The 10,513-nt window shown below is 54.1% G+C and overlaps 1 protein-coding gene across 1 annotated transcript; it reads left to right on the top strand.

Moving 5' to 3' along the window:
- Positions 1 to 3,477: 3,477 nt before the first annotated feature.
- RABAC1 (Rab acceptor 1) lies at positions 3,478 to 6,032 on the top strand. The gene is made up of 5 exons (XM_059666380.1): positions 3,478 to 3,652; positions 3,941 to 4,153; positions 4,487 to 4,584; positions 5,614 to 5,715; positions 5,799 to 6,032. The coding sequence occupies exons 1-5, from the start codon at positions 3,597 to 3,599 to the stop codon at positions 5,885 to 5,887; spliced, it is 558 nt and encodes a 185-aa protein (XP_059522363.1). The 5' UTR covers positions 3,478 to 3,596; the 3' UTR covers positions 5,888 to 6,032.
- The last annotated feature ends 4,481 nt before the right edge of the window (positions 6,033 to 10,513 follow it).

The following is a 10,513-nucleotide window of genomic DNA, read 5'->3' as shown; positions in this document are numbered from 1 at the left end:
AACCAAAGATCAAACCCAAAACTTGGGTATGTGCCCTGATTGGGAATCGAACCTGCCACCTTTCGGTGTATGGGATGACACTCCAACCAACTAAGCCACACTGACCAGGGCTCGCTCTCTTTTTATTGAGATAAACTTTCATATAGTGAAGTGCACAAATCTTAAAGGCACAGCTCAGCAGTGTAAAAAATTACATCCACACTGTACAACGGGCCAGTGTGGCTCCGGTGGTTGGAGCATCATCCCTTACGCCACATTGTCGCATGTAATCGGTGGCCCCCTCTTCATTGCTGCGTGGCATTCCACTGCGTGACTATAACAAAATGTGTCCATCTATTCTCCTGCTGATAGACATTCGGGTTGTTTACACTTTGAGGGCTATTGTAATTGGTGCTGCTAGGAATAGGAACATTCTAGTATTGACACATTGGGTACATGCATAGCAGTGAGACGACTGGTCATGGTGTAGACCAGGGGTGGGCAAACTTTTTGACTCGAGGGCCACAATGGGTTCTTAAACTGGACCGGAGGGCCGGAACAAAAGCATGGATGGAGTGTTTGTGTGAACTAATATAAATTCAAAGTAAACATCATTACATAAAAGGGTACGGTTTTTGGTTTTTTTTTAGTTTTATTCATTTCAAACGGGCTGGATCCGGCCCGTGGGCCATAGTTTGCCCACGGCTGGTGTAGAATCTGTTTAGCTTTAATTGAAACAGCTAGACCTTTCCCAAAGCTCTTGCGTCATTTTGCATTACAATCGTGCATGAAAGTTCCATTTGCTCCACATCCTTGTCAACACTTGATATAGTCAGTCTTGTGAATTTTAGCCATTCTGGTTGGGCAGGTATACCACTTCCCTGAGGCAGCCTTTCTAACACAGCCCGGAGGTGTGAGTCAGAGGAGGGGCTGGGGCCAGGATGCTGAGTTCACAAGTGTGAGTGAGTGCGTGCACATGTGCACTGCACAAACAATGCTGAAGGAGTGCCTGATCTGAGGGGCGGGGTTGCATGAGCCTGGACCTTTCCTACGGAGGCTGCAGAAACTACTTTGTTCATCGGGTACCAGGTAAGAAATGCTCCCAGAGATGGGGGCAGTCAGAGGCCCAGAGAGGGGAGGGACTTTCTTGAGGTCACACGGCAGGGATATAACCCAGGTTTCTGATTATCTGTACTAAGGTCTTCTCACCCTCCCAGCTCTTCTTCCTCGGAGGATCCAAGAGGCAGGAAGGAGACCTTGGGATAGAGGCTTGTGGGGCCAAGGCCCACCTCCCACACTCTTCTCAGGCAACCCCCTCATCTCCCACCATCCCCCTAATTTGGGCCCCCTGCCATAGGCCCCCTCTCTCAAGGACCTGATCTCCCACTATCCCCTTGTCTCAGGGATTCTCCCATCTTTCACAATATCTCTCTCTGCCGTGGGGCCCCATCTCCTACAATATCTGTTTCAGGGGTCTCCTCTTCCACACTGACCCTGGGGCAAGGCCCCATCTCCCCAAACCCTTGATTCAAAGTTTGATTCAAAGTTCCTCCCATGCTTTGCTTAGAGGCCTCACCAACAATGTCCTGGCCTCTGGACCCCACCACCGTCCATGGCCCATGTGTTCAGCACCTCAGGCCTCTGCCCATTATGTCTGCTCAGAGCAAGTACTGGTGGGTTATGGAGTACAATCACTTTCATTGAGTTCCTGTAAGGCCACCCAACAGCTCTTATAACAAAAGTCAAATCCAAGTTTCCCCAGGTTGGCCAAGGGAGCTACTCTGGACCTCTGCCTCCAACTCTCTGCTCCCCGGTATTTATCTTCCTCTTGGGGGCTCTTTCACTGGTGACCCCTGCTGCCCCCACCGCTTTGAACTCGGGTGCTGCTGCCCCATTAACACTCTGGGCTAAGTGTGCACTCACTGTCCTTTGATTTCTTGAAGCCAAGTGGGAAACCTGAACAAGACTCGGCCCAAAGCTGGCGCTGATAAACAGTAATAGCCAATCGGGTCTTCACAGTGTGGCTCCTTCAGCTTCAGGTTCAGACCCTCCTCAGGGGCCTCCCTTCCTATTGCTCCACTAGTCCCTGAGGCAGAAGGATGTCCCCCAACTCCTGGAAGTGCCCTCCAACACCCTTCTCCCAGCTCCTCCTGGGTGAGAGCATGGGTAGAGGCCCCTTAGGGTGCAATCACTTCCTGCCTCCCCAGATCACCCTGTGCCCATGCCAAATTGATCCTGTGAAGTTTGTGTCTTATTCCCCAGCTGACTGGCTCTTTGCCACTTCAAAGCCCAAACCCAAAAGGGATGTGGACCTTGGAAAACAAGAATTGGGGTTAAGAGTCACCTGGATATCCCACGTGGGAATCCAGCCTTGGAAAATGAGGCCCTCAGTCTAGGCTTCCTGGCACTTCACACACATTCTGAGGCTGTTTTGTGCACCCTTTAGAATGCCAGTCATTTTCCCACAACTCGCTCAGAGGCAGGGTAGGGGCAAAGACTGAGAGACACGGATGTGGAAACTAGGGGAAAAGGCCCAGGTCTCCGATTTTGGGATATCCAAGGGGCCCGCAGCCCTTAATATCTTACTGTTAAATTTGAGAAGGCTGAACTCTAGACATAATCATAACATGCATGATGCTATAGGAGCAATAACATCCCCTACCATTTACTGAACTAAGTGTCAAGACTCAAACACTTTACATGGACCATGTAACTGAATTATCACAACCCCGTTGGGTGCGGGTACTGTCAGGATCCTCATTGTCCAGGTGAATGCACTGAGGTTCAGGGAGCTGATGAGGTCAACACAACCTGATTTTCACCTCTCACTCAGCTCTTTTGGTTATAACAACTCCCTTTTTAAAAATTTCAACCTTTTCCCTTTCCCAACTTCCCTCTTCCTACTCACGGAGGGTGGTGGTGGTGGTGGAGGGGGTGTCCCTATGATTCCTAGTCCTAAACCATTCATCTCTGGGAGCCCAAGGGTGGTGGGGGAAGTTTTGCTCCCCACCTCAGATACTCCTTCCAGCAGCCATGGCCCTCTCACTAGTCTCTGCCTCTTGAGGAAGGAAGTAATAAGATTCCCATGAATTCTCTACAGTCTCACTGTTCAAAACGCGGTCCATGCACCAGTAACATCAGCATCACCTAAGAACTGGTAAAAATCAGATAAATGGGCCTCACCCCAGATCTGCTGAATCAGTGTTTTTATGAAGTCTCCAAGTGTTTCGTATGCCCTCTAGAGTCAGAACGACAGCATTCACGGTCCCCATTGTACATAGCACCTGCTTCTGCCTTAGAGCTCCCTTAATGGCCACTAGTGACAATCTTCCCGACGCCACACGCCAGACTTCTGGAACTACAACTCCCACAATGCCCAGAGGCGCTTGTCGTCACTTTACGCAACTACATTTCCCAAGATGTTTTGGGACCACCATCACGGCGTCCACCCTCCCCGACACCAACAGAACTACAACTCCCACAATGCTTAGCGACAGAACTCCAGTCCCGAACGGCGCCACGTAGGCTCTGCTGGGTGGGGCCCGGCTCCCGAGGGGCCGGCGGGGTCCGCAGGACCCAGGACTCGTTACAGCGGTTCTACCCTTCACGACGCAGACATGGCAGCCGAGAAGGACCAGCAGAAGGATGCCGAGGCGGAAGGACTGAGCGCCACGTGAGCAGGCTGGCTGTAGCCCCCCTGATCGAGACCCTCCCGGGCCCTCCGTCCCCCTCCTCCCTCGGGTCCCAGGAATCCAGGCCCCCAGACACTAGAGTATGGGCCTCTGGTCTCCTCTCCGAGGACTGTGGAGTCTGGGCCTTCAGCCCCCATCCCCTAGGGTCCAGGAGCCTTGCACCCTGACGCCCCAGGACCCCAGAGTCTGGGCTTCCGCAGCCTTCTGGGGTGGGGGGGGGGGGGTTCGGCCTCCATCCCGGCTCCCACTGACCTGGCCCTGCCCACCAGGACTCTGCTGCCGAAACTGATCCCCTCCGGCGTGGGCCACGAGTGGCTGGAGCGGCACCGCGCCGCCATCCGGCCCTGGGGCGCCTTCGTGGACCAGCGCTGCTTCTCGCGGCCCCGCAACCTGGGCGAGCTGTGCCAGCGCCTCGTACGAAACGTGGAGTACTACCAGAGCAACTATGTGTTCGTGTTCCTCGGCCTCATCGTGTACTGCGTGTGAGTGCCCTCCGCCAGGCCCCGCCCGGCCCCGCCCCGCCCGCCCGGACCCTCCCGCACCGGCCAGGCCCCGCCCGGACCCTCCCCGACCAGGTCTTGCTGGTCGGCCCAGCCCTCAGCGGCCAGCCCATCTTCTCTCTGGCCAGGCCCAGCTCTGCCACTCTCTCACCAAAGATCTGGTCCCTACTTCCCAATCAGCCTGTCCAGTTTGACCAAATGTGACCAGAACTTGCCAGACCTCAAGGACATAGCCGCCATCCGCGGGTGTAAGGTCCGGGTCCCCCTGGTTGGGCCAGCCCCACTGCCTGACCGATGCCTCCCCGCCTCCTGCAGGGTTACGTCTCCCATGCTGCTGGTGGCCCTGGCCGTCTTCTTTGGTGCCTGTTACATCCTCTATCTGCGCACATTGCAATCCAAGCTCGTACTCTTTGGTGAGAAATCCCCTGCAAATGGATCCCTAGAGTCTAGGGGCCTCCTGGTCTCTTGGAACAAAAGCCTGAGAACCAAACCCAAGTCTGCCCACGCCTAGATCGACACCAGACCCCCCCAAACCCTAAAATCTCAGACGCACCAGATGCTCCACTCAGACTCAGCCACCCACATTTTTATTCCCCAAACCTAGGATGAGGTACCCGGAACCCACTCTCCACCTGCTCCTGTCCCTTAAACTTACTCTTTGAGGAAAGCATCAGCTGTAGAAACACACACTGGACACCAGGTGGCGACGTTGCGCTGCCCTAGATCTGTCCCCATCCCTGTCCTGCCTCATAGGGTGGGATCAGAAAAATCTTGAGACTTCTCAGAGAGGGAAGCTGAGGCCTTGGGAAGAAAGGGGCCCGAGTCCCTGGGTGGGGGTGCTCAAGGTTTGGAGTGGGGATAGGGAGGCGTTGGGATCCGATAAGCAGGTAGTCCTACAGGGGTCTGCAGGTTACGTGCATGACAAAGGTGGGCCGGTGGAGAGGATGGTGGGCAAGCACAGGGCATGGAGGGAGCGGCTGGAACACAGCCTCGGCCTGGTGTCAGCTGCCGCCGCCCGGGGCCTGCACATCTGTCCTAGACTGCCGAGAAACCGGAAGTCCGTGCTGTTACGTGAAATAGTTTGGTTTCTCTGTCAGCCTCAAGTCAAATTCTTGGGGAACATTGTGCGTTTACAGGCCAGACTTGGCCCTTGGGCCACCAGTTTGAGACTCCTGGTCTGTGTGAGAGCCGGTTGGAGCAGGAGAGCCCTAATCTGGGGGGAGTGGGAGCCGGGAGCTTCCCAGAGGAAGTGGGGTTGGAGGCAGGGGGAAGGCTGAGGAAGGTGTGCTCACAGTGAAGACATTGGAGACACGGGTTGGCCTGGACTTGGAGGGCCTTGGTCTGAGGAGTTTGGGTGATCCTGAGGCTCCCAGTGGGCTGTTGAGGGGCTTTCGGGGTTACTCTGGGAGAGAGCAGCTGCCCCAATGCTGTCTGTCCCCCAGGCCGAGAGTTGAGCCCAGCCCATCAGTATGCTATGGCTGGAGCCGTCTCCTTTCCCTTCTTCTGGCTGGCTGGTGCAGGCTCAGCCGTCTTCTGGGTTCTGGGTAAGTACAGGGTCTGGCTAGTGGGGGTGGAAGGTGGGTACCAGGAGAGGGAGCAAGGCCCTGAACTGTCCATTTTTCTGCAGGAGCCACCCTTGTGGTCATTGGCTCCCACGCCGCCTTCCACCAGATCGAGGCCGTGGATGGGGAAGAGCTGCAGATGGAGCCAGTGTGAGGGGTCTGCCAGCCTCCAGAGCCAGCTGCCCATCCCTGTCCCTGCCCGCACAGCTCTGCTACTCCAGCCAACAGCTGCCTTCCCATCATAAGCCCAGGGAACCAGCTTTGGAAATAAAGCTGTTGTAGTTGTCGTTCAGCACATACCATACTCTCCCTGGATATTTTTTTGTGGGTCGGTGTGGGGTGATGCTGGGACACCTCAGAGACAGGCAGAGGGGCCCTGCCGTGCAGGGAAGACAATAGGCAGGATAAATAATTAAAATATTCGAGCATCGCCAGTGGTGGTAAGTGGAAGGAGGAGAAAAGAATTGGGAAGGGAGACTGTGCCAGGGCTCCCATGTTCGATGATTCACTGGGAAGACTTGGTACACAGCTGGGATTTATTGTGAAAAGATACAAAGCAAAATCGCAAAGGATAAAGGCACATGGGGCGAAGTGGAGAGGGAACCGGGCACAAGTGTCCCGGAGTCGTCTCAGCGGAGGCACAGGGCGTGCTCCTTCCCCCAGCAGTGACCTGTGACAGCATGTGGGGAGTGTCTGCCAGGGAAGCCCCTAGAGTCTCGGGGCCCAGGCTTTCCCCCGGGGCTGGCCACGGAAGTCCCCTGCCTGACATGGACCAAAATTCCAGACCCCCAGGAGGAAAGCAGGTGTTCCGCATAAACAATAGCATTTCACAAACTGTTCAGCCACGTGAGCCACTTCTCAGGGAATGGTGGGAACTGTCCTGAAGTCCAAGTTCCCAGATGCCAGCCAAGGGCCCACACGCAGGCAGGCGGCTCTAAGGACAACAGCCCCGGGCCTGCTATGTTAAGGGCACAAAGTTCTGGAGTGAAGACCCAAATAGAATGAGGGAATAGCTGCAGATCTTTGGGAGGGAGAATGGGCAGAGGAAGCAGGGAGTTGGTGCAAAGGCCTGGAGATGACAGTGTTTCTGGAGGTCTGAGGATTGGGGTGGCTGGAGCAGCTGAGCTGGGGAAATTGGGAGCCTTGCCCTAGGCGGTTTGGCTCAGTGGATAGAGCGTCGGCCTGTGGACTGAAGGGTCCCAGGTTCGATTCTGGTCAAGGGCACATGCCTGAGTTGCGGCTCCATCCCCAGTAGGGGGCGTGCAGGCAGCAGCCAATCAATGATTCTCATCATTGATGTTTCCCTCTCCCTCTCCCTCTCCCTTCCTCTCTGAAATCAATTAAAAAAAAAAAAACTTGGGAGCCTTGCAGGCTTCAGTGCAGGCTCTGGTTTTACTCTGAGACGAAAGGGACAGGAATTGCTTCTCATTGTCATGTGAGGACTGTCGTGTGGAAATACTGACAAAAGAGAAACACCTGGTAGGGAAAGCATTAGACAGATATGACAACAATGTGAGGTGACAGAGAGGGCCTGGAAAGCTACTTCAGATGGGGCTGATCCTGGAGGGCTCTCTGAGGAGGTGACATTTCGGTGAGCCCTGAGGGACACGAGCCACAGGAAGGGCTGAGGGGAAGGGTTCTAAGCAGAGGCATGGCCTCTCCAACATTGTATCTCATCACCAAAACTCATGGTTCATCACTGATTCAGCAAATGTTATCAAGTGCCCATGGAGGACCCAGCATCCTGTCAGTCATGAGAGCCACCAGCCACGTGTGGCTATTGAGCACTTGAAACATGGCTGGTCCCAACTGAGACATGTTGTGAGGGCAAAACAACAGATTGCAAGGACTTAGTAGGACAAGAGTGTAAAATGTCTCAATTTTTTATATTGGTTATGTGTTGGAAGGATAATACGTTAGATATACTGGTTTAAATTGTTTTCTCCTTTTACATTTTTCATAATTGATTAAGTAGCATATGTAAAGCTACATTTGTGGCTCGGATTCTGTTCCTACTGGACTCGCTGGCTAAAATGCTGGGGAAATGTCAGGGTGGCAAGTGGGCAAGGCCCTGCTCACTCAGAGCTCACATTCAGTGGGAAGGTGCAATACCTGGGCCAGACAACCAGCAGCGGGGAAGTCTCAGTCGTACGCAGACTGAAGCCAATAAAACGGGATTGGGTGAGACTAGAGAGCAGTTGAGGAAGGGCAGGGCCTCGCTGGGCAGTGAAAAGGAGATTGCCTCTTGGAGATCTGGGGGAACAGTATTCCAGCCAGAAGGACCAGCAAGTGCAAAGGCCCTGAGGTTGGCCATGCTCAGGAGTGAGGGGACAGCCTTAGGAGACGATGTTGGGGACCAGATCACGCAGGACCTGCAAGCCATGGAAGGGCTTTGAGGAGCAGGGAAGGGATAGGGTTAAGTGTGAGCATTAGAAATACCCCTTGGGGTGATGTGGGGATGGGCTGGAGGGAGGGAGACCAGGGAGGATGAGCCAAGCTGGGGAAGATGAGGCAGGGACGTGGAATGTAGAGGAGAGACAGGGAAGGTGGATTCAGGAGGAACAGGGTGAGGACTTGGTGACTGACCTGCGTGGGAGCAGAGTGGAAGGGGTCATCCCACACTTCAGGCTTCCAGCAGGATGCAAACACCAGGAGGCCTGGGTGTCTGGGTTCATACTGGTCCTACCAGGGACGCGCTTCCAGTGGCAGCCACCAGAGGGCGGAACGTGCTTCTTCCAGAATCCAGACCTCCAAGGAGGGAGCCAGAAATGGATGTGTCCTGCAGAGGAGACCCCCCGGGGCCTGAGGCCCAGAGTCAGGCACCTGGGTTACTGGGAGACCAGCATCCCCAACCCCATCTGGGGGTAACAGGGAGCATTTTGTCTGTTGATTCACATACCAGTGTTCCTGGGGAAGACCAGGTCTTCACACTGGGGGGGAGGGGGGGGGTCACTGCATCCAGTTTAGGCTGCTGGGTCTGGAGTGAGTATGGTCAGGTGCCTGGTTGGAGGTGACTGGGGGCCCAGGGCTGAGGTCACTGAGGCAAGTGGTCAGCAGCCTGGGGCCAGGGGCCAGTGGGAGGCTGAGACTCAGTCCAGAAGCTTAACCTGGGGGTGACTGACTACAGGCCACTGATTCTGATGTTGAGTTATTGAGATGCCGAGACCGGAAGATTCCATGCAGGGTTGTCAAGGCCTAGGGACCATTTCCCATCCATCCCTGCCTGAGTAACGCCGGCGTTCAGAGGTTTGCTTTGGGGGCCTGGTGTCTCATCAAGGAGACAGACCAAAAGTCTGGCTGTCAGTTTTGGTGATGGAGGCTGATTGGGAGTGACAGATTAGGGATCTGGCTGTCAAGTTCATGATTACAGAGCCTGTGGGCCCCGGTTTGGTGTGACAAGGACAAGGGATCCAGTTGTCCAGTATGGCGTGTCAGAGCCAGGGAGTGCCTGCACCTCCTTTTGGCAGTCAGACGGGGCATCTGGTTGTCTTGTTTGGGCTGAGAACCCAGTTTCTGGTTCGGGGTAGTAGAAATAGGGAATCTATTGCCAACTTTGAGATGACAGACTGGTGGTCATTTATCTAGCTTGGGGTGACAGAGAAGGGGGTTCTTGAGGCCTGGGTGTCTAGGTGGCAAATTGGGAGTGATGATGCTAGGAGTCCAGGCCCTCATTTGGGATGACATGGTAGGGTGTCCCCTTGGCTGGAGGCAACCTGATTGGGATCTGGAGGCACCAACACTGTCTAGTTGGTGGTGACAAAGCCCAGGGGTCCTGTTGTATAATTTGGGACAACGGATACTGGGAGTCTCGTTGCCTAGTGTGAGGTGACAGTGACTGGGAGGATTGTGTTGTTTAGTTTGGGGAATATCTGCTTGTCTAGTTTGGTCTGAAAAACACAGTGGGTCTAGTTCTCAGTTTAAGTGACAGATTAGGGACTCTTTTTCTGGTTGGGAATGACGGACGGAGTTGTTAGAGGTGTCAGAGACTACAATTCTTGTCAAGGTTGAGGTGACGGGGGATGGAATTCTAAGGTCTAGTTTGGGGTGACAGACTGAGGGTCTGATTGTCTAGTTTGGGGTAACCAAAAGTGGAGCTTCTTTAGGGATATCAGAATTGGGGCCTAGTCTCTTTTGGGGTGATAGAATGGTAGTCTAGTTGCTGAATGAGACACCAAAATTTTAAGGTTGAGATGCCAGACTGAGCATTCAATTACTAGTTTGTAGTGACAGAAATTGGGGGTCTGGTGGGCTCTATGGGGATGTCTAAGACTTCTAGTCTCATTTTGGATGCCAGAGACACAAGGCCAATTGTCTTGCGTGGGGTTATAGAGACCAAGGGACTACTTATCTAGCTTGGGATGATGCATGACAGTGGGGTTCAGAGCTTTGGTTTGGGATGAGAGACAGTGGGTGATCACCGGGCTAGGTTGAGGTGACAGACACTCCAGGTCTGTTTCCTAGTTGAGGTGACAGACCTACTGAGTCCTACTGTTGGGCTTGGGAGCAGAGATTACCGATGTGGTTGTGATTGAGATCTCAGAGGACGATGGGTTTCTTTGTTTAGTGTGGAGTCCCAGAAGCTGGGTGTCCAGATGGCTAATTTGGGACATCAGAAGTTGCCCTAGCCCATTTGACTCAGTGATTAGAGTATTGGCCTGCGGACTGAAGATTCCCAGGTTCGATTCCAGTAAAGGGCACATACTTTGGTTGAAGGATCAATCCCCAACCCCAGTCAGGGCTTATGCAGTAGGCAACTAATCGATGTGTCTCTCTCACATTG

The sequence above is a fragment of the Myotis daubentonii genome, chromosome 15 (genome assembly GCF_963259705.1).
Source record: "Myotis daubentonii chromosome 15, mMyoDau2.1, whole genome shotgun sequence".
Lineage (NCBI taxonomy): Eukaryota > Metazoa > Chordata > Mammalia > Chiroptera > Vespertilionidae > Myotis > Myotis daubentonii.
The sequence above is the reverse complement of the archived record's forward strand: the minus strand, read 5'-3'. Positions and strand labels throughout refer to the sequence as shown.

Coding starts and splice junctions, on each gene's coding strand:
- RABAC1 (XM_059666380.1), top strand. CDS start 3,597: ATGGCAGCCGAGAAGGACCAGCAGAAGGATGCCGAGGCGGAAGGACTG. Junction 4,585..5,613: donor ATCCAAGCTCGTACTCTTTG/GTGAGAAATCCC, acceptor TCTGTCCCCCAG/GCCGAGAGTTGAGCCCAGCC. Junction 5,716..5,798: donor AGCCGTCTTCTGGGTTCTGG/GTAAGTACAGGG, acceptor ATTTTTCTGCAG/GAGCCACCCTTGTGGTCATT.